The sequence below is a fragment of the Nesoenas mayeri genome (genome assembly GCF_963082525.1).
Source record: "Nesoenas mayeri genome assembly, chromosome: 4".
NCBI lineage: Eukaryota > Metazoa > Chordata > Aves > Columbiformes > Columbidae > Nesoenas > Nesoenas mayeri.
The window spans coordinates 71,704,191-71,727,935 of record NC_137540.1 but is presented as its reverse complement, the minus strand read 5'-3'; the positions used below and the strand labels follow the sequence as shown (position 1 = coordinate 71,727,935).

The following is a 23,745-nucleotide window of genomic DNA, read 5'->3' as shown; positions in this document are numbered from 1 at the left end:
GGTTTCACAACTGCAAGAGATAGTGGAAAAAAATCACCTGTTTCACAGATTTTTCCCCAAAGCATATATAAGAAAGAAACAGAAGCACAAGTAAAAAGATACTTTTATGTCTGAGAAAATTAACCAGGTTCCCTGACATTTGCTATTGATTATGTATTTTTTTCTTTCCTATCTCGTCACTGTGCTGAGACGCCGACGATACCATCCAAGAGTCAGGGACGTCGTGTTGGGGCATGTGGGGGAAAAGGGAGGTTTCCATCATGAAACCTGATGGGAAAGTGTTTCTGTGCATCTCTGGTAAAGTCATAGGGACCCAGATCAACGAAGGGAAAGATACAGGTAATGGTGTCACCCATAGTGGTGTCACCCATCACGGTGTCACCTGTCGCGGTGTCACCCCTGCCACGATCTCTTGGCAAATGAGAGTCCCTAATTTATTCCTCATTTCCTTCCAAGTATGGACCAACCTCCTCCCACTGTCACCTTCCTCCCCGCAGCAAGGAACATCCATATCCAGAAGGGAAAATAATGGGATTGTTTTATATAACCCCAAGCACTCAATCAGCGGTTGATAAATGATGTCATCTTAAACAACAAAAGGAGACACTACTAAAAATTGAACAGATACAAAAGGCCTTTGAATAGGACAAGGGGGTTTTTGCAGATCTGTGGCTTTAAGTACAAAGTGTTATCTGTGTTGTGCCCATCCCATGAATCATCAGGCAAGAAGCTGTAAAAGAGGTCAGAAATAACATGTTGCAATAATCCATTATTATTATTATTATTTTATTATTTCATATTCTTTTCTATTATTTTGTGTTCTCTATTTATATTCTGTATTCCATATAGAATATCTTCTGTATTATAAAAAAGACTGCAGTTGCTTTTTCAATAAACAGTGCATGCATGTCTTGAAAGCATTAAAATATTCAAGGAACAGAGAGCAGAGCAGAAATACACGTATTTCAGGCATTGCAGTAAATAGTCTTAATGCTTTTGTAAAACTTCTGTAGACGGACTTTTAAAAGTCCTTCCAGAACATCTCGGTTGCTGATCTAATATTGGCAGTGCCCAGTTTTTCCTTATTCTTTTAACTTGCCCAGTCATTGTTTCTGTGGGCGACCTGTGATTTTGTAATACAAACAAGTAAATATAAATCGTGTGCAGTTGAAAACAGACTAGTGACACGAGATGGGAAGTTATATCTCATTTTAAAGCTCCTAAATACATAAATAATAAATCATTTTTCAGAGTCATAAACACAGATGAGTCAAGCACACTAATGGGGAAAGGACTAGTAACGTATCTATTAAATTATTAAACCTGAAATGTGTGCAAAGGGAGAGACAGGTATCCAGGGGTGGTGTTTAAATTCCTTCCAATTTATCCTTGGCCAGAACGGCTTGGTGCACAGTAGCTGCTTATTAAATATCTCCTTCTGGCAGGAAGAATAGATTCACAGCAGGACTTCCAGGCATCCAGAGCAGACTTGTGAAATCAACATTTCTGCATGTCTTTCTCTGCCACCATATAAAACCAGATACGTCCCAGAAACTGCAAAGAAATCCCAGTTTTTAGTTGCGGCTCCTGAATGCCGTTGGTGCACAGACACAGCCCTACACCTACACACAACCCCCGATCGGGGACACGAGCAAGTCTCTTCCCCGGCTTTCAGAAGCCTTCAATATAGAAAAATATAGAAATATTGCATCACATAGCAGTTATTTATATCGACAATTTTATAACTATGCATTATTATATCTAGTTATACTAGAACTTACATATATACAGTTAGATGCATTATTTTATAATATATTCAATATAGTTATAACTTACCTACTACGTACCGCATTTAAATATATTACATATAGCCAAATTATGGATACTATTTTAATGTATTATGTTATATGTAATATATATAGCTACATGTGTGTTATTATATGCATATTGACAGTTATATGGATTGACAGATATCTATAGAAAAAATCTTTGGGGAACAAAAAGATGCCTTCAGGTGTTCTCAGTACATCTTGCCTGTATGTTCCTGGACTTCATCACATTTCATTCGATAAACCAGAAACAGTAATATATTACATTCCTGGTTTATATAAAGCAGAAAAGGTGTATTTAATATTATTATAATTTTTATTTAGTATTATTCCTGGCCATTAATTAAATATTATTTGCTGAAATAACAAATATTTGCGTGTATCAGTATATCTATATTGCACGCACTCAGGGTGAGATCTGCAGCTTCTGTGGAATTATATACAAATATTTGTTATTGCAACACCTGGTTAACAGGAACACGTGTCAGACCAAGTTAAAAATATGTCAGTATAAGGGATGTATTTTGCTTCTCTACTGCCTTGTTATGGGAAAGATTCCTTTAATACATCAGTGGTTCTCACACATGAAATAAAGCTCTCCCCAGGCTTTACATATTTGCAAAAGAGCAGGAGGTTTAATATTCCTCCCATGGCCGTGTGTTTTATCTGCTAAAGTTAGATTTTTCAGTGAGCCTTTGAGGTATCCAAGCGTGTGAAGGGGGGGGCTGCGTCGCACTTTTAATTAGGGGAATATCGTTATCACTATTTGTACTCTCTGATCTAGTTAATAAATTAAAACCAGATGTGAAACACTCCATAAAAATTCCAAGGATGACATCAGCAAAGAAGTTTATCTCTGCCAGGTACAACATATCTATGTGCTGTTGCGAGGAGGATCTCACACCACCAACCTGTTTAGCTCATTTAACATAAAAAACCCCAAAACTCTAACAGGAGTCACTCACGGAAAGGAGCCGCTGGTCAAAATGAAAAGAAAACCTGCTCAAATGGCAAAGGCCTCTCCATCCTCTCCAAAAAGCTCCTTGGAGGGGTTGGGAGCCCTAACGCAGCAAGGCTGACACATGTGCCTGTGAGATGGTCTCCTTGGCTTTTTTGGGGTCAGGCAATGATTAAGGACTAAATTTTGTCTTGCCCAAAGTGCTCAGAGTCTCTGCATCACGCAGCAGAACACCCAGCTGCAGAAACGATGGGAGAAGTCTTGCAACACCGAGATTTTCAAGCGCCTGAGCTGTTCTTGGTGTGGATTTTTGGGTTGTCATATGCAGCGACAGGAGTTGGACTCAATGATCCTTGTGGGTCCCTTCCAACTCAGCATATTCTATGATTCTATACTGGAGAACACCTAATTTCCCCATGAAGAGTATGGGGAGCAAGAGATGCCTCCACACCCACCAGCACTCTGCCTGTTGCGGTCAGCCCATGTCCCATCCCACACCCTGCGAGCATGATGGAGCAAACCTTACCCGGCCATGTCATTTATTTCTGCTCCTCTTCTCTGCTTGTGGCTAAAACATCCAGCCAAGAGGCTGGGCAACAAAATACGGGGTGCAACCAAGTTCCCTCTCTGCGAGGCTGGGCAGGGAGGAGGGCTGTGGCTTAGCAGACGTCTCTGTCCCCAGAGCGATGCCTGTGATCTCGCCCACCATGTTTCCTGTTGCTCCCTCCCAGCACAGAGAGCTGGGGCTGCAGGTCGTGCAGGCGGCGTGAGATGCAGCACAACATCCAGGTGTTGGGCAGCTGCCTCCGGAGACAGGTGAGGCATCCCCAGAGGAGCTGTGTCCATGCTGCTCTTCCACGTTGCACCACAACCCATGGCAGAAACCACAGCTGAGTCCCACCGTATGATCAGAGGGATGGAACATGAGGACAGGCTGAGAGCTGGGTTGTTCAGCCTGGAGAAGAGAAGGCTCCGGGGAGAACTTATTGCAGTCTTTCAGTGCTTAAAAGGGGCCTGTAAGAAAAGATGGGGACAGACTTTTTAGAAGGGCCTGTTGTGATGGGACAAGGGGTGATGGTTTCAAACTAAATGAGGGGAGATTCAGGCCAGACGTGAGGAAGAAATTTTTTATGATGAGGGTGGTGAAACACCGCCCCAGGTTGGCCAGAGAGGGGGTGGATGAACCATCCCTGGAGACATCCCAGGCCAGGCTGGACGGGGCCCTGAGCAACCTGATCTGGGTGAAGATGTCCCTGCTCATGGCACTGGATGAGCTTTGAAGGTCCCTTCCAACCCAAACCATTCTGTATTTCTATGATTCTGTGGTATCTGGTGTCTCTTCATTTACCACCATGGGAGGAGATGCTGATGGCCCTGCAGCCGGCGCTCAGACAGGGTCACAGGCAGAACTGCTGATGTTTCTCATCAAAGCTCAAGGTACAATCAATGTCCAGCACAAGTGCAAGGTAAAATCACTGGCTGATTTCACAGGGAGAAATGCTTGGCTGTGCTTACACCCAGCTACAAGGCTTCAAAATATTATGTATTATGTGGTTAACATCAACACCCAATGCAAATTTCCAGCTGAGATATTTCCTATCATTCTCTTCAAAAAAATTAAGACAAAATATTCCTGTGGGCTGGAATTGTACATTCCTGCCCCGAGCAACAAGCTGCAAATGACGATGCTGTTAGATATATATGTCTCAAGTAATCTCGATGCAAGAGGAAACAAGTCAGAGCAGAGGTGGAATGGCCATTACTGAACTAAATGACTTTCCTCAGGTCATTTCATTTTAATCTGACTCATCCATCGCTACCGTAGCCAGGGTAATTTTGATATAGTATAGAAACATGGGTCACATCCTGCTGCACAGAGGCTGAGCTGCTGCACCCAAGGAGATGCCAGGAGAGGGCAGCTGCCACCACACAAATTCCCCTTGTCCCCCAACCTGGGTCCATCCTCACCTTCCCAAAGCTGGGACACAAACTGCGCTCGTTGGCCACGGCCAAATATCTTTCCTGGTCATTATCCCTCTTCCAAGAGGTATCCAAGGTGCCCTGAACTGTAAAATAGAGACACAGCAATACCCTGTTCTGGGAAAGTCCTCCTGCACTGCACGGGTGGGCCCAGAAACCCCCCTTAGGTGTCTCCACCAGGGTCTCCTGCACAAGGTCTTCAGGGAAGAACCACAAAATCACAGAATGGTTTGGGTTGGAAGTGACCTCTGGAGATCCTCCAGTGCAGCTCACCTGCCAAAACAGGTTCACCTGTAGGTGAAGGTCAATGTGCACCAAGGAAGGAGACCAGACATGACAAGGCTCTGCACTGATGGAGACAGAAGTCAGGTCCCAGTGTATGACACCCTAGAAGGGGGCTGAGCTCGGAGGACAACTGCCAAGCAGTGCCTCAAACCCAACAGGAGTTTGATGGTGGGAGTTGGAAGTGAGATAATGAGCCCAGTTGACCAATTAAAGATGACTGGAACTGCTCTCCAGACAATAAATTATATGCTGGAGCTATACAGATTATTTTCTTTTTCTTAATGAAACTCACATTCAGTGCTATAAAATACGAAGTTTCCTCTAGTGCTGGACTGAATCTCTGTGGTATAATATTTAGGAGGCTGGACTTGCAAAAAAACAACCCCAACTTGTCTAGTGCCAACTCCAGCTGTCGCTGGTCCCCAAAAGAAGCCATCACGGATTGCTGATTTACCAAATGTCTGCACAAAGCAGCTCTGCAGCATCCAGAGAAAAGGTGTGGGAAGTCTGTGGAAAGAAAACACTCAACATATCCAGATTTTCTGTTATCAGACTCTCCACTGAGGTATCAACAAGCATGGAAATTATGGAGGTATTTTGACCCCGTGATCAGGTTAAATGTCCACATCATGGAGAGATGAGAGCACAGCAGTGTTTGTGGTTTGCACACTGTATTTTAAGGCATGTGATGTTTACACTAAGAGTACCCAGAAGAGAGTGGTCAGTGAATTGGAAACATGAAGCTACAATGGAAAGATAACAGATAATGTGTGAGTATCTGGTGTGTGACAGTTGCACTTGACATTCTCTAAACCCCTTTGGTGCTGCAGCTTTGCAAAGAAAAGGGGGGCAGCAAGTTGTTCGCAAACCACAGTTTCATTTCACAACGGAAAAGTTGTATGCTATGGTCTCACCGTTTATATTTTTTTTCCTCTGTTTGAAACAAAAGTTTGTGATTTGTGACTAAATTTTGAAATCTTCATTAAAACTTTCCATTCGTCCTCATGAAAGAGATCCCTCAAAGGTTAACAACAGGAAGAATCAGCAATGCTGAAGCGAACACAGTCCGGTGTCTGTCCATGAGTTACCACTGACTGATCACCTGCAGCGTCTGCTCATCATCAGCAACCTTGCACCATTGCTTGGCAACCACAGAACCATAGAACGTCCTGAGTTGGAAGGGACCCACAAGGATCATCCAGTCCAACTCCTGTCCCTGCATGTGACAGCCCCACAGTTCACACCATGTGTCTGAGGGTGTTGTCCAGTCTCTTCTTGAACACTGTCAGGCTTGGGGCTGTGACACCTCCCTGGGGAGCCTGTTCCAGTGTCCAGCACCTCTGAGTGAAGAACCTTTTCCTCACGTCCAACCCAAACGTCCCATGGCACATCTTCCTGCCATTCCCTCGGATCCTAATGGGAAATGGGAAGCCCTGAAGTCCTGTGAGGAGACATCATGGGCAACAAAAACAATGGACCCAATAGACCATGGGCAACAAAAACAGTGGACCAAACAGACCATGGCCATTTTGCAGCTCATTTTGTGTCTATCAACCATCACAGGGTAACTACAGTGTCCTCTGATGTGCTTCTGCTGCCAGTCATGCAATACTGCAAGACATCCATGTGATGTCTGATATTACTGATACTAAGAAGCTGAAGAGTTTCTTACCACCATGCAAAAGTTAATGAGATCATTCATTCCACAAAATGACTGAGAGATCAATCATATCCGAAACTCAGTACCTCCTCCAGCTCTTGCCTTGCCTTAAAAGGATATATTCATTAGCAGTTTATTGCAGACCACAGAAAGCAGTAGTTCCCCCTGAAGCCATTTCCTGTGACTTCCCAATGTTGCCCATGCCTGGCACAAGGAAACAACCTCAGAAGAGACAAGGGCTGGTGGTCTCTTCCATGTAGTGGTGAGTCACGAAGCACTTCAGCAAATAAAAGTATGAAGAGGAATAGGAGACCTCTGAATGGTGATACAGGGTCTGAACGTGACACAGGAAATGGTGGCCTCGCATGGAAACCAGCTCAATCTGCAAGTCATGAGAACCAAGAGCAAGGACACCTCTACATCCAGGAGAGGAACATCTGGGCTCCAGATTGGCACCCAGGACTGATTCATAATAAGATTTACTGTTATTCAGAGACAAGAGAGAAGTCAGATATTCCTACTAAGAAAGTCAGTGGCCCTTCCTGGATGGTCCTTTAATTGTACAGGCTCTCCCAGCACCTCCACCACCACATCCCCAAGGACACGCACCACGTGCTGTAGATAAGCAACCACGCTCTATGTCAGAGTGAGAACCCAGTCTTGACAAACTTTGGTGCCCCCATCCTCATTTGCCAGAACATTCATTTCCATTCAAACCATGATGAACAACGGGAATCAGGAATTTTCCTACTTTGGTCTCAGGGGGGTTGTGCTTTAGAAAATGCTTTTGAAATTTCATTTTCTGACACTGAGTTGTGATAGTGATGGAAGTGGGGGCTCACTCACACAACAATCGGATGGATGGCAAGAACCAGATCTCATCAGCATCTCAGAAAACATGACACTCAACTGTAGTCATCTGCAACGCAGGCCCATGGCTTCAGTTCCTTGCCTACATTCCTCCATCAGCCTGTGAAGACAGGTGCCTCCCCAGAGCAGCTTATCCCATTAAAAAGAGAGGATTAATTCCATGCAGGATAAGGAGAATAAACTGCCCACTGAAACCAGAAGGAGCCTACGCGAGCAGCATCACTTGGTGTCTCATCTGGAGACGACCGGAGAACGTTGGAACAACCTCAAGTTCTCATTTGCTTGATGGGATTTTGAGATCCAGATTCTCGTAATGTTTAATTAACGAAACCTATTTTCTCTTTATTTTGCCAAAATCTGCTCTGTTTCAAGTAGACATCACAAGTGTCATAGCATCATGAAAGTACAAATTTCATACATCTCAGCAGCTTTCCCTCCCTCACCAACATGCTTTGATGCCCAATTAAATAAATGCCGTTCCTAAACCATTTCCCATAGCCCATCTCTAAGTCGCCGTCACAATCACAACGGCACCAGGGTCAGCAGCACCTGGTTCCTGACATGTCCTTTCTTTGCAAAGGAGTAATAGAAAAACAAACAACAAAGCAGAAAATTAATTATCAGGAAAGCCAGCAAGTGCCAAGTGAAGAAGTAAATAGTACAGCAGCCTCCCTGCCTCGCAGGCTGGTGAAACTGTTGCTGCGGTGTGTGCAAAGCTCAGGAAGCATCACCCGTACCCATGTGCGAGTGGTCACCTGGAGGCAGCGGCAAGAGCCCTTTCTGTTGAAGCACACGAGGGTTTTCTTGGCAGGGCGGAAGCCTCTGTGGTGAGAGAAGAAAACCACAAGGTGTTAAACAAAACAACAAACAAAAAACCCGCCGTGCCCCTTGGGTACGGGGCTTTCTCAGTGGGTTTTAGATCAGAGACCACCTGTCTTGCACAAAGCAGCTTTTGCAGAGCAATTGCAAGGAAGAATCAGGAGGAGAACAATAGAACACCTGAAGAACTCAGCTGCCTGTCAGCAGTGCGTGTGCTCAGAGATAACAAATACATGTGGATAGATGCCATGAAACACCCTGTCTTGCTTGCTGGGTAATAAAACACAGCAGGCTCTGCCATCTGTATGAGGCTCCTTGAGTGCACGCAAGTGGGGGCAGCAGGATCCCTGCCAAGAAGCACAACCTGGAGCCTGCAACCAGAGCATGGGCCTCGTCCATGATCTTGAGGGTGTCTTCCAACCAAAATGGTTCTATGATTCTGCAGAGATGGAGCTGCTGTGAAGCCCTGGACGGCTGGAGATACCAGGCTGTGGTGGCTGATCCTGCCTCAGGCATGAGCATCATCCCTCTGGATCTCCAGGGAAGTCAATGAGGCAAAATCCTTGAGGCGCCGTTAACCAAAATGATAAATGAGCCCAAATTCTGGATTAGAACTTAGTTTCTTCAGAAATATTATTTTCCCCTTCATTTTGCCGCAGATGCCGAACACCATCTCAAGAGGGTCCTGATGACATCACATCCTCTCCAAAGAGCAACACAGCCTCCCAAGTCAAGAAAGATCATCTCTGCTCCACCGCACCGTCCCCAAGGACGGTCACCCATAGGAGAAGATGGACAGGTCTCCTGCACTGCTGCTTCTGCTCGCCCTGAGGCTCTGTGAGTATGGACATGGGGTTGGGAATGACCTTGGGAGGGGCAAGTAAAACCTTCCACTGGATCCAAGAAATTGGGATAAATGGTTAAAGGAAAAATAAAAAGCAAATGAAAGAGGTCGACTTTGAGTATTGCTCAGTAATTGTGGAGGGAAAGGTGGCATCATCTCTGCCAGTGTAGGGGTGACTGCAGCATCATGTGCATTGGGAAGGAAACTGGGTCAAAAAGTGGTTCTGGAGGGGAGGAGGAAGGGGAAAGAAGCAGTCAGTGTTTTTAGAGGGTCACTTCAGATAAGCTGGGAAGGGGGAACGTCCCTGAGAAGGCAGGTGAAAGGTTTTTCTGAAGGGTAGCACCCACCTTTAAAGCCCAGGTGGCTGATGGGTGAGCACGCGTGATCCCATTAAGGACTCCAACAAAGCTTCAAGTCATTCGGACAGCACGGTCATCCTTTTGCATTCCACCTTGTGCCCCGTGGTCAGGGAACAAGGTTTGCCCAGAGAGGCAGTTCCCACAAGGATTCCTCTCCCACAGGCTGCCCCGGGATGCAGGTCCAGGGGTACAAGATGATGGTCAAGTTTCGTGACAGCAGCATCATGCACCCCCAGGTGGGACAGCGGCTGGAGCTGCAGTGTCAGACAGACAAGGGGGACAGTGGTGTGTTCTGGGTCCGTATGGACAGAGAGAGGACTCTTCATTTCATCGTCTTCATTTCGGCACTGGCCCGGACCACGTTCGAGGGGAACCAGAAGACCTCCACACGCTTTGAAGCGACCAGGGACAGCAGTTTCTACCGGCTGGCTGTGAAGTCGTTCACACGGCAGGACGAGGGGTACTATTTCTGCCTGATGAACAGCAACCAAGAGCTGTACTTCAGCCCCCGCCAGCCTGCCTTCCTCCCAGGTCAGCTACACCTCCACCCAACCTCGCTTAGCTCGGCCAAAATGCCCACCACCCCTTGCCCGTGCCTTTTTTAATGTCACCTCTCCTTCAAACTCCCCTTTTCCTGCTCGCTTGCCCTAGGCTTCTTGTGATCAATGTCCCTGTCCTCCCTGCTGCTTCTTCTCATGGTATCTATCACCCCTGCCCAAAGGTAAAGACGAACAGGCAGACCGAGCATCACCTCCCCATTCTCACTTCTCCATCCCATTTGTAGTTCTTGAAGGGATGAGACTAAAGCAAAGTCCACCACCACCCCTTCTTTCCTCACCCCACACATGTCCCTAAAGTCCTACCAGCCTCAGGGCACTCGCGCTTGCTGAGGGTGGTGGCAGAAAGCAAGAAATAAGGAGCCTGGAGCTTCTCGTTGGGTCTTGGGAGACCCTCCTTGGGGGATTCACCATCCGAAATGGGTTTTATGAAATTCCTCTGGAGCTGAGCCTTGTGCAGCCATGGGAGACGAAAGAGGTGGTAGAAAGCTGTTTTATTATATTTATTTTATTATATTTTTAAATTCTATTTCCCAACTTACAGTCACCACCACACCAGCACCCACCACTCAGAGTAGCACCACCGAAGAGGAACCCAGCCCGGAGACCCCGGATCCAGGTAGCCTGGCTGCGGGGGGGGACTGGGGGAGGCATTTTGGGGTGAGGGGAGAGGGAAAATCCCTAAAGCTCTATCAGAGCTGGGTAACTGGGTACGTGCAGCTGAAAGGGTTGAACTCTCTGTAACTCTCTGTATAACTCTCATCACTCTCTATAACTACCTGAAGGGCAGTTCTAGCCAGGTGGGACTGGTCTCTTCTCCCAGGCATCAGCAATAGGACAAGGGGCCACGGGCTTCAACTCTGCCAGGGGAAATTTAGGCTAGAGATTAAAATAAATTCTTTGCAGAGAGAGTGGTCAGGCATTGGAATGGCTGCCCAGGGAGGTGCTGGACTCACCGTCCCTGGAGGTTTTTAAACTGAGATTGGACTGGAGTTGGACCAAGGGTTGGACTTGATGATCTCTGAGGTCTTTTCCAACCCAGTCGATCCTGTGATTCTGTAACTCCAGCATTTCATCCCACAAAGGAAAGGCTAAGTATGACATAAAAAGCATGAGCACGTCTCATGCCTGGACACACTAGCGATGTGAAAAACTTTTGGCTACATGTTCTCCCTCAAGGGAACCTTCTGCTTCACCACCAGCCCCATTGGACGCCAGGCAGGTCCCTTGGCTCCACCAGAACTGGTCATAACACCACACCTGGTGGACCTTTCCTCTTCTGTAACCCCGCAGACACCAGCAAGAAGAAAGAGCCGGATTTCTTCTGTGACATCTTCATCTGGGTTCCCTTGGCAGGCGCCTGCGTCCTGCTCCTCCTCGCCCTGGCAGTCACCGTCGTGCTGTGTCAACGTAAGACTCACTCGTAACCCTTCCCAGATGTTCCTCTGGCCTGAAACCACTGCCCTGTCCTACATCTTCTTTTACATCAGCAGCAGATAAGCAGGACACAGTCTATGTGAGATAAGGACACTGTTAAATCAATGTCTGCATTTTCCCCATCAGTAGGTTTAGGCTGAGAAATAATTATCAGCTTTGAATCGTAGAATCATAGAATCATTTAGGTTGGAAAAGGAATTTAAGGAAGAAAAACAGATTATAAATGTAGAAAACTTACTCTATTGAACTGTATTGGCTCTACCATTCTAAAATCAGTATTATCAGAGAGAAGAACTACCAGAACCTGAAACACTTTGACAAAATAAGGTAAACGTGTTCCAGCACAGGGTTTGCAAATACAAATGCTGAGACTCCCATTAGCAGCTCAAGCTGTAACCAAATGAGCAACTTAATTACACAGGTTCAGCGGCTGCTACGGTTAAAGCAGTAATGCAAAACCTCTGGGTAAGCACAAGTCCTTTGGTGAAATTTCATGTTTGAAATGTCTTCAAATTACCCTGAGCAAGCAGTGAGTGCAAATGTATTTAAATCAATTTAATGCTCACTGAAATCAGTTTAACTTCCCTTCGGGGTGTTCCCTGATACCCCAGAAGTTACACCGATGTCATTAAACCAGCTCAGCTCGTTTGCCGGGAACGCCGAAATGTTTTGCTGCTGAATTAACCCAACTAAACCCGCACTGATCGCACAGCCTGGAGCTGATGTGACATGAATTTAACAGCTGACCCACTTTAAAAAAAGCACAAATTTTCAGCATCTTTCAGCCCTGACAAATCCTTCTAACCACGGTCTGCAGCGATAGGAATATATGAAAAAACACTGATGGGCCACAGCCAAAAAATCATTATTCTCGAGGGTAATAGCCAATGATGCTGCAGAGCCCAAAGTTGGTCCAAATTCCCTCTGAATTCAACAGGATTCCCCCACATGCATTGGATTCCTCAGGGACCTGCAACATCATTAACCTACAAACACCATTGGTGATTTATTTCTGCCTTTTTAATGCTGTTGTGAATTACCAATGAAAAGCTATGAGCTGCAATTAATTTCTGCAGCAAGCAGCCCGAGCCCTCAAGGACAGGGCTTTTTTTTAACCTCATGCTAAAATTAATGGCTGCGTATTTTATTTTGCCAAATACATCCCGAAGTAATGACATAGGTGCTGAAATGGGGAAGAGTATCTATCATTCAACTTGGTTGCACGCTGTGTGGCATCATCGCCGCTCTACTGTTGTAGCATTAATTGCTGCGTATGCAACATGCCAGAGTCACTGGAGACAAAAGTAAATCACTGTCGGGGTAACTACTATGAAGTAACTACTGTTACTCACGCTAAAATTCAATTTATGAAAATAATGGAGAACGGGAGCTGCGGCACCGCTCGCTTCTTGGCTTTCCTCTAAAATCAGCCTGGTTTATCTTGGTTAGTATTACAGACATGTAATACATGTAATGCGGCCCTGCTTTGCTGCAGCGCTTTTGTACTGAGCCGTGACTTGCTACCTTGGAACTGAGACGTTTTCTTGCTTCTTTTAGGAACCAGGAGCCGAAGATGCAGATGTAAAAGGTCAGTAAGTTACAGGTGTTGACGTTGTTCTCTCAAAGCGGGCAGCATCTCGCCTTCAAGGGGTGAAGCAGGTGCCAAAAAACAACCTAAAAATTCTTTATCCGATATACAGCGGAGGGGATCGTGTAATGAATTGAGGGCGAGAAAGAGAGATAAGATTCTCTTCTCTGGCTTTGCTTTGTTTAAGTAGTTAAAGTCACTGAGCGCTGACGCTGTAGTAGGTACTAAACAGAAACACAGGAGGTGTTTGTGGCAGCCTAAAACCCCTGTGCATCGCCAATGCCCGTAGTTAACATCACATTTGAGCGCTCCCAATGCACTGCTCCAACCTGAGCCTTTCCCCTCCCCAAAATGTTAATTCAATTTCATTGCTGGACCGCCAGGTTGTGCCCATGCAAGTTATTGCATCCCGAATCCCCCTCTGTGCAGATTTGGACCATCACCACCACGGCTTGATGCCTCTATTTCCCCAACAGGCACTAAGTAATTGTGGCAGAGGAGCTGACACAGCCTTAGATGATTTTGCTGAGAAACAACAATGCATATATATACAGCTTCAGAAATCACCTATTTTGTACGGCAGATAGGTATCCCTTATTTTTTTAATGCCTCCTCAACCCACGCATCATCTCGAGAAAGAGCTTTAGCACCAAAACCCGCTCCTGCTGGGCCAGGACTGGGAAAACCTGGGCTGCAAGAAAGTCTGGAACAGCATTGTCACATCTCCGGAGCTTTATTCTTTGCAAATCAAGCATCTTTAAAATGAGATTGTGTTGCTTGTTATACATCTGTGGGTTTCATAGTTAAAAAGTTAATAGTTTTTTTTAGTTGCTCAAATTAATGCGATGATGCAGAAAGAACCTCCCCCTACATTAAACAGATGCCTATAATTATTTTTTTAAAGGAAAAATGTGTCAGAAATCATTGCCTGAATAATGACGGTGTTTAAGGGACTGAGTGGCAATGGCTTCTGGCCTGGGGGTGTAACCTGCCTACAGACATATGAGAATACAGCTGCACTCACAGACCTGCAGGTTCATTTACCTGTCTGAAAAAGGGAACAGCCTGTCATCTTTTATGATGGATATTTATTACACCAAATGGTCTCCTGACCCTCGTCTGGCTTTCCAAGGGCTAAATGATAACGAAGAGCTCTCCTTGCAGCCTTGTTCAGGAGGATGCTTGCATTCTTCGCTTATCTCAATCCCTGCTGCCAGCCCTGTGCAAAGATGATGTGTCCCTAAGGGATTTAAAAAAAAGAAACAAAAAACCCCAAAATAAATGCACCACAGAGACCTTCAGCACCTCAGGAAATCATCTTATTATGGACAGTTTTCCTTCAGCAGCATTAACATGACAGAGTCCTGGTTTAAGCAACCGTAGCATATTTAAACTTCTATATAGAGAGGAAACTCCTGCTGCTCTGAGCAGTTCCCACTCCCTGAAATGAAGCTCTTTGGACATTAATAGCACAATTCTCTCAATTAAAGAGCATGTCAGGGTCTGCCCTGGGATCCTAGCTGGCAGCTAAAGGATTCATTTTTCCACTGCAAATTAATCTTCAGTGAAAACAGGTGCCAAATCTCCAGCTCATTAAATCAGCATAAAACTATCAGTTGCTGGAGACCAGTAATATCTGTCACTTTGGGAACACGCCGGGTGTCTAGAAAGCCTCTTTTTAAACTCCTCTGCAGGAAACTGGTCTGCAACAAGAAAAAGTCCTTATGAATGGCTAACAGCATCCACAACTCCAAAAAAGCCCTGAGATCTTCATTCATTTCTGAACACAGAGGACTTGATGAGAGGACAGGAGTGTGCAGGAGGCAGAGGCAAATTTTTAAAAGCCCCCCTCCCCCTTTTTTTTTAATTACTGTAACAAATCATTAGCAGTGTGTCTTAAAGTCCTGCTACTGGCTGTCAGTAGCTGAAGGCCAGCAGATCCTTCACCTCTGCTGGGAGGACAGGTTGAGAGAGTTGGGGTGTTCAGCTGGAGAAGAGAAGCTCCAGGGAGATCTTAGTGCAGCCTTTCAGTGCTTAAAAGGGGACAATAAGAAAGATGGGGACAGACTTTTCAGCAGGGCCTGTTGTGATAGGACAAAGGGTGATGGTTTTAAACTAAAAGAGGGGAGATTCAGGCCAGACATGAAGAAGAAATTTTCTATAATGATGGTGGTGAGAGCCTGGCCCAGGTTGCCCAGAGAGGTGGTGGATGAACCATCCCTGGAGACATCCCAGGCCAGGCTGGACGGGGCTCTGAGCAACCTGATCTGGTGAAGATGTCCCTGCTCTTGGCAGGGGGGGCACTGGATGAGCTTTGAAGGTCCCTCACAACCCAAACTACTCTTTAATTCTATAAAAACCTTTTCTTGCCTCCAGACCTGTGAACGGGAAGCCCCATGTGAAACCCAGCGTTCCCAGGAGACACGTATGAGCATCTATGGCTTCTGGATCATCTCCTGGGAGCTGTCACCGCGTAAGCCCATCACCTCCGTTATCTATAACACGACTGTTTCTCACACCCTCTGCCCTGACAAATTTGAAAAGACAAGATGGAGGAGAGACACATAGACAACAAACTGCATGTTAAATCACAACTCCTTCTAAAACCTGAGAGTTTCAGATTAATTCCCAAGGCCAAATGCCATCTCTGTTCCCAGTGACGGAGCTCTGCGTTTCTGGTCAGACCCGATGGTGACGTGTCGGTGATGAGCTGATGAGAAAGAAGGATATTAGCCAGCCCTCTGACCAAGAGTGTGCAATAATTCTTTCTAAAATGCAGCAAAAATCGCAATTTGCTGCAAAACTACTTTGAGATGAACACCGTCACGTAACACACCCTCTCTGAGGTGCCACGTATCTCCCAGGAGCTTCATCTAACACAAGGCTGCACTGGGAAGGTTAATAGAAAGTAAAGGGCCTGATGTTTTAGTTTTTCACTGTCTTGGGGGCTACAGTTCACTATTTCCTCTTTCTGTCCCTATTGTGCTGCTCACCCACCTCCACCCATTGCTGCAGTTGTGCCTGAGCGAGGAATTTGTCACTTGCTTTGGTTAAGCAGCACTTTGAGCAACCTGGGACATGTTGATTGACTACGATGAGTTCTGTATTTGATGTAAATGTTTCCTTGCTGCACTTGCAAATCAAGAACTGAGAAAAAAAAAACATTAATAAAAGTTTCTAGTTGGACTGGGTGACATTTATTTCTTTCTTCAGAATAGCTAAAATCCTTTGGGAAGATAATAAATGAAGGTTTGAGAAAGTCCTGGGTAAGGGAAAAGGCAGTGATTTATGTACCAGTCGGAGCTTTAAGATGCCAAAATTCAGTTTTACAGTTTAGCACAGCCTAAAACGCTCTCTCTAAAAGTATTTCTCAGGGACTTGCAACACGGGCGCTGTAACACTCCCCCGTCCTGGGGTGCTGTGAAGCTGGATGAGATAAAGACGCTGACGTGCTCAGGTATCCGTGCCAAGGGGCTGATAAAAACCTGGGAAAAAATAAAGAATGAAAGAAACTCTTTGCTGTCTCCTCCTCTGCAAACGAGCTGGGAAAGAGAGAGATTCAGAGAAAAACAAAGTTCTTCTAAACTTAGGTTAATAAAAACAAAATTAGAGAATCGTACCTGAACAATACCCTGCAAATGCTGACAACTACATGTATCTACACACACTATAAGGAAAAATTTAACAGCAAAGCATTAACACTGAAATATCTATGAATTCACAGACACTACAACACACCAAGACACGTCCAACCTATGAAGAGCGGTGCAGTCCAAGCCCCAGGTGCTCAGCTGGGGAGACACGAGGGTCCCACCAGACTCTGCCCCATCGCCCCCAGCACCAACCTGCAGCTGCATTTCACAGCCGCCGAAGCAAATCTGCTCACCAACCCATCTCTAGGCAGACTTCAGCTTTAGCCTTGTCTTAATAAGTTATGGTTACCTAAACCAGTCTGATCTCAGCCTATGGGTAGGTCTAACCATGCAGGTGAAAAGCTCATCCTTTTCTCTCTCTCCTACGAGCATCAGTTATATTTTTATTATTATTATTAGCTTGTCCCAGAGTCCTCTGTTGACTTAGTTGCAGCTAGACCTCTTGCCAATGGACTACCACTCTTCCTCAAGCATCTCAACAATGTTTTGCACTTCCACAACCTGCAGGATGCAGAAAATGTTTTCCAAGAGTTCATTGAGTCCCAAAGAACGGATTTTTACGCTACAGGAATAAACAAACTTGTTTCTTGTAGGCAAAAATACATTGATTGCAATGGTTCCTATTTTGATTAATAAAGATGTGTTTGAGCCTAGGTAAAATGATTTCAAACTCACAGTCCAAAACCACAATTACTTTTGCACCAACCTATTGCAAAGCCTTAAAGACTTCCTGCAAAACCTTTGCACCCTCACTGATAAGATACTGCTAGAAGGCAAAAACCAAACCGCAGCTTTTGCAGCAAAATCTTGATAACCAGATGCAAATATCAGCGCAGCAGTGAGATGGGAAGGAGCTGAAAGCAATTCCAGCCCAGCTGAAGGACTAACACAGCATCAAGCTGAAAAGTACAGAGCTGCCCCCAGCAAACCAAGCGCTGGGTGCCAAGGCAAAGGCTGGAGCTGCTACGGGTTAATATTAAGTGAACAAGAGTCTGAGATATGGGATGATTTTCAAAGAGAAGCAGAAAGAATAGATTTGTTCAGAGGTTGAGGGTTATCTAATAGGAGTTGGTCAAAATTAATAGTGGAGAAGCTTGGAGCTGACGGGCTAAAGACAAAGCTGGGAGTTAACAGTAGAAAGAGCTGATTTACAGCTTAAGCCAAACTTTAATAGAGAAAAAAGGGCACAAGGTGGTCATGGAAAGCCCTATGAAGCTGAGAGAGACAACACAAACCATCCAGAATTTGTTGCATTTGTTAGATACCCGCTTCTCCCTCACACAGTGCTTTGCTTTGAAATACTTTAGTGCTAGAGTCAGGTTATGGTTGGACTTGATGATCTCTTGCAACTGAAATGATTCTATGATTTTCTGATAAAGGATTTTGATGAGTTAAATAAGCTCCAGATAAATACAATGACCAACATGACCCCAGAAAAGCCAGATACTGTCCAGTTAAATTCAGTCTGTCTGTCCAAGCCTGTTTGATGGATGACCTGTCACAGCAAAGGCACTTAAGCTTAGTCCAGCCTCCTCAGACTAACGCTGAGCTGCATGTTAGGCAAGCGTTTGGAAGCTGCCCCACAGAAAACAAACCCTTGCTGCTGTTTCTGCAGCATCCAAAACAGAAAAGCAGAATAAGGTGAAGAAAGAATTACAGAAATCTCTGGGAGAACAGTAAATAGTGAAACATGACCTCCCTGTAATGAGGTTTTTTCCTTCTGATTCATCCGAAATCAAATTTATCTGACATGCAGGGTCAGCATGACCCCTCCGTCACTGGATTCTCATCCTGAGCTGTGCTGAATTAATTGAATACATATGATTGTTGTTGGGGTGACCTATCACATCTCCTTGTGCTCCACATTCTTGGAAACCTCTTGTGTAACTTAGAAATCCTGGAAAATAATGGAATTTACTCTTGGTTCTGAAGAGAACAAAACTGTCAGACAATAACTAGGTTTGTCTATTTAGCTCCCCCCATGCCGATGCAAATGTCTCATGGATGATGCTTAAGACTTGAACTGAGATGCTATTTGCATCTTCGCCCTCTCTTTGTTTCTTTATCCAAAGGAAAAGCCAGGCTTAGTAAGAATGAAGAAGCCAACAGCAGTGTCACTATGTCTGAAAATAAACAGGAGGCAGAGGAGATGCAGAAGAGGGATCCCCATGTCAAAGGCCGAATTCAGGAACACTTTGCTGACTCCAGTCCAGGCCACTGACTCTGTCAAGATAACCCACTAGAATGTAAATCACTCTTCCTTTATATATACGAAGGTTTGAATTTAATTCAGAATAGTAACATAACACCACATCACAGCTTTACTCACTACAGATCATTGCAGCCACTCTTTTTTTTTCCCTTGTTTTCAAAGTGCCTTTCCCTACACTGCATGTTCCTGTTCACAGAAGTGCAAGAGGTAGAAGGAATTAAGGAGGGTGAATTTTTCCCCCTTTGAAGACAAATCAACCTTTGCAGCGATAAGCACAGAAAGGAAAATGGCATCTTGCAGTCGGCAAACAAACCTTGAAAGCAAAGTCTAACCCAAACTTAGTGTGTTAAACCTGGCGAGCTGGTCTGAGTGCTCACGAATAACTTCAACCTTAAATTCTAGCAGCAGCCGTCCTGTAAAATGTTAAGAAGAATGAAAGCAACAGGATGGAGACAGGTGTAAATTATCAGGGATCAGAAGCTCTAACTCAGGCTTGTGACACACACGTTAATTAACCTGATTTACAGAAATCAACCCAGTAGTTCAGTAGGGAGACACTGATTTTCAGAGGGAAGATTGGTTGTTCAGCCACATCTCCTCACAACGTGCTCAAGTCACTGCAGGAAAAGACTTGACCTAATTCAAAAATACTTCACAGAGCAGCCGATCATCCTGAGTACTAATGGAGGGTGAGGACACGAGCTTTGTGTTAATGACAGTCATAGTATTAATACTACAAAACAATCAACACCTTTTGAGATCAAAACGGCTACGGACTATTTGTATTTCCCGCCATCTGTTATTAAGGTGTGACTATATTTGTTACCACAACTAGAAACCTCGCAAGAACATATCACAACCGATTTCCTATTTTAGACATTTACTAAAACTCAAACTCTATTGATGGATTTAACATTATATGTCTATTAATAGACACAGAAACAACACTATTAACGAGCCACAGCTATGGAAATCATATGACAACCAGGCATTCTTTTCGGAGCACCTATAAGCTAAACCTTTTACATAAGCATGGTCAAAAACCTCTTAGCGTGAGGCTCCTTCACCAGCTGGTGCACTTGTTGCTGTCGAGCTGCTCTTCCGACACATTTTGCAAAGGGGGGAAGCACCAGCTGCAAAACCCAGCGTGGGATGAAGTGACACAGTGATCCTGATACAGATATAAACACGCTGAGTCTCTTTAACCTTATTTATGCAGAACTCTCCTTAAAAGGCACAAAGGGACTAATTAAAGGCTTCACAACCTGGCCCAAAAGTGCGTAGACACAGACTTCAGATACCACTGTAGCTTTAAAATCCAATACTTTCTTACTTACAATACTTTCTTTCTTACTTTCTTACTCCCAAACCCTGTTAGGAGAAAAAAGTATGTGTATCAGGTGCTAACTATATTTTAAATATGAAACCCCCAGTGTATTATTCACTGTGCCAAGCGCCTTTTCTGGTTACCAGAAGAGTATTGGGCAGTAGTAGGAGACAACTCACAAACCGGGGAGCTGGAAGGAGCGAAACACAGGCGAGTTTAGAAACGCTGCGAGCGCACAGCACTGAGCATCAAACTGCGAGCAGCATCTGTTGGCGGAGCTTCGCAATTGCAAGGGGTTATTTTTAAGTAAAAAAATGCAGACAGCCAGGCAAAAATAATGGCAATTATATGGTGAAAACAGCTGAGTTTTGGAAGTAGCTAGGGATCTATAATATACACTATCTAAAAGGGAAAACAGGACCACGCTGTGTTAAAAACACTCTAAGTTGAATTTGTAGCCTCTTGCCACTTAACAACTTCAGCATTTTTGGACCCTAAGCAATTGCATTAGAGGCATCATCAACACGGTGTTCACATCAATGCCAAAATACCAGCAGTGTAACAGAGAAAGCGATGCAGCACTTATACATCAGGGTGGTTTTTTTGAGTTTTGTTATTATCAGTGTTATTTTGTTAGGCTTGGTTTTGTTTTTAATTTAAATACTTGATATGCCATGTCATAACCCCAAAGCATTAGGCAATTCTGCTCAAAAGAAGAGATGAAAAGCAACTTCAGCAAGACTAGGAAACCTACATGGAAAATAACATCCTCACCCGTTTATTGTTGATTTTACCACTTGGTAACGCGGCTGTTTTGAACTCAGTGTGAATACAATTGGAGTTTTGCAGAAAAAGAATCACACACCTGTATGTTTCACATGTATCAAACACATTGAAAGGTTTAAAATCTGTGTGCCTTGACTCGCTCCTCGTATTGTCTCTTTAGGGATGGCCGGTGTCACCGATCCAACAGAGTCCAACTCAGTCTCTCCAATTAGGTGACGAACAAATTCAAAGAGTGTCGATATTTCAAGGACGGTCTTCTCTGTAGTGCGTGGTGCTAATGCATCCAACCAGTGTGTCAGTATTCAACCAGGTAAGCTTGGGCTTTCCTTTAACTACACAATACAGAAATATAATTTTACATGTAGCTTGGCATGCCTTATGGCCGCTTGCCCTACTATAGGACAGTGCAATAAATACAAATATATGCACACTAGAAAAGATCTCACTGCCATGATCTACGTCTCGTTTATGAGTACAAATTTAGCTAGTCAACAATATGACAGATTTAGCAGAAAAAGTGGCAATGGCAGTAATAGTCTACTACAAAAACAAGGCTAGAAGCAAAGTGTTCTCAAGCTACAGAAAACTTGCTACCTCCTAATATATGATGTAGGGCCCGGTTCTGCTAAGCACAGTCGTGATCAGTAGGTTGCATCAGAACATGCTTATCCCCCATTTCACAATGAATACTTCTACAATTTATTTGGTTTTGATAACTGTTTATAAATAGCACACTATCATGACTATTAAACTATACAGCGACATGACATTTAGAGCCTAATCCTGAATACAAAGTTCAAAGAACGTGACTACAAAGGCCAGAGAGCAAATGTCATTGACTAAAAGCATTTTCACTTCAGAGTTTATTGGATGTTCTCTTACACAAACACTTCTCGATCGTAAAACCAAAGGAAGAGGATTTCCTATTCCCTCTCTGCTCCAGTAGTAATTTAGCCACACACTACCCTTATAAATTAGTGATGGATTTTAACAGGTAGCCCCTTGGGGCTATATACTTTATAGACTTTATATATATGCACATTTACTTTGAATTCTATGTAAAAGTTGAAAAAATGTTTAAAAGAAAAACTCAGAATATATCACCGCTTTTTTCAGGAAAAAAAAATACAAATTAGTTTTATAACCACTATTCAATTTATCAAACTTTTTTTTTTTTGAAGTATTTACCTTTAATTATGTACACATTACAGGAAATAAAACCTTTTCCCCACAAACATTCTCTAAGGTGACAGTTATCAATAGAATGAGAGAATAATAGCAGGAAGAATATTAAACAAATGGGGGTGATCAATTTCTGCTTTTAAAAAGTAAAAAGTCACCATATAATTAAGTACAAAAACCTGCATTGAATGACAACTGCTGGTGTAGTAACTTGATCAGGTATGGAGACCAAGAGTACAGTAAAGCCCTATGGTAATAATATTTCTGTAGCATTTCCACTTGGTACGTATATACTAAATGTTGGCAAAGTTTCTGTAGCATTAGCTTATGCAAACACAGGAGTCCTCAGTCTACTGCATAAAATGGAACGAGTTGGTTTTCATTCTCCTGAAATGCACCTGAAATCCAGAGTGTCACTTACAAACTGCATAAGGAAACTTCTCTTCAGAAGAATATCTGTTTGGCATCTCCGGGGCTCTGTTCCATCGGACAATAGGGGCATTTTAATCTGGGGACAAAGACAATTATTAGTATTGTGGCAACACATGACAACTGAGCTTTAAGCTTTTTCATCCATTACAAAGGGATCGAGTTTGCAGGGATAATCCTTCCTCTTTTTACCCCTGTACCATGAAATAAATGTTCCTGAAGCTGTAATGCTTTACTTGGCTCCATTAAAAGTCACCTTCAGCTGAGAGAGACGTTATCATGCTGCTGCTTCTAATTAGATTCTTTCTCATCTTTCACCCACACACCCCTGAATTATTAAATACCAAGAAATTACTCTCCATGATTAAACTATTATTTCTACTTCTGCATTAGTGTGTTGCATTTTAGTCACTTTAAAGAGGCTGGTAGCTTTTGCTTTAATTTCCTCAGTATCCAGTGCATTTTACTCTCTGGTTCCCAAAATGCCATGATTTTACAACCCACTTAGAAAAGCTGCAGACCGTGATTAAAGAGGTCAGCCCGGGCTCCCTGCTGAGGTCTCCGCTGACACAATTCCACCTGCTCACAATATTTCTTCTAACATTGATCTATTTTTCACTTCCCTCCCCCGAATTAATGTTGTCAGAGCTGTGCTGTCAGTAAGGCTGATCAATCATCAGGGGATTGAGACCATCATCAGCAAATTTGCTGATGACACCAAGTTGGGAGGGAGTGTCGACCTGCTGGAAGGCAGGAGGGCTCTGCAGAGGGATCTGGATAGACTGGAAAAATGGGCTGATTCCAATGGGATGAAGTTCAACAAGGCCAAGTGGCGGGTCCTGCACTTTGGTCACAACAACCCCCTGCAGCGCTCCAGGCTGGGCACAGAGTGGCTGGAGAGCAGTCAGGCAGAAAGGAACCTGGGGGTGCTAATTGACAGGAAGCTCAACATGAGCCATCAGTGTGCCCA

At 44.2% G+C, this 23,745-nt stretch overlaps 2 protein-coding genes across 4 annotated transcripts in view; one reads left to right on the top strand and one right to left on the bottom strand.

Annotated features, from left to right (window-relative positions):
* Positions 1-9,777: 9,777 nt before the first annotated feature.
* On the top strand, positions 9,778-15,617 carry CD8A (CD8 subunit alpha; the record flags this gene model as incomplete). Its single annotated transcript, XM_080343872.1, has 4 exons — positions 9,778-10,135; positions 11,341-11,571; positions 13,156-13,186; positions 15,563-15,617. 4 exons carry the CDS (start codon positions 9,778-9,780, stop codon positions 15,615-15,617), a joined length of 675 nt encoding a protein of 224 aa, XP_080199998.1.
* A 5,518-nt stretch (positions 15,618-21,135) lies between these two features.
* Positions 21,136-23,745, bottom strand: part of RMND5A (required for meiotic nuclear division 5 homolog A) — a 29,365-nt gene continuing 26,755 nt past the window's right edge. The window contains exons 9-10 of one of the 3 annotated variants that reach the window (XM_080344111.1): positions 22,745-22,854; positions 21,136-21,496 (exon numbers count right to left, since the gene is read on the bottom strand). In XM_080344111.1, coding sequence (XP_080200237.1) covers positions 22,791-22,854 — 64 coding nt within the window. In that variant the 3' untranslated portion in view covers positions 21,136-21,496; positions 22,745-22,790. Of the gene's footprint in view, positions 22,855-23,745 lie in introns of all 3 variants that reach the window. The other 2 variants (XM_080344110.1, XM_080344109.1) reach the window with 2 other exon arrangements.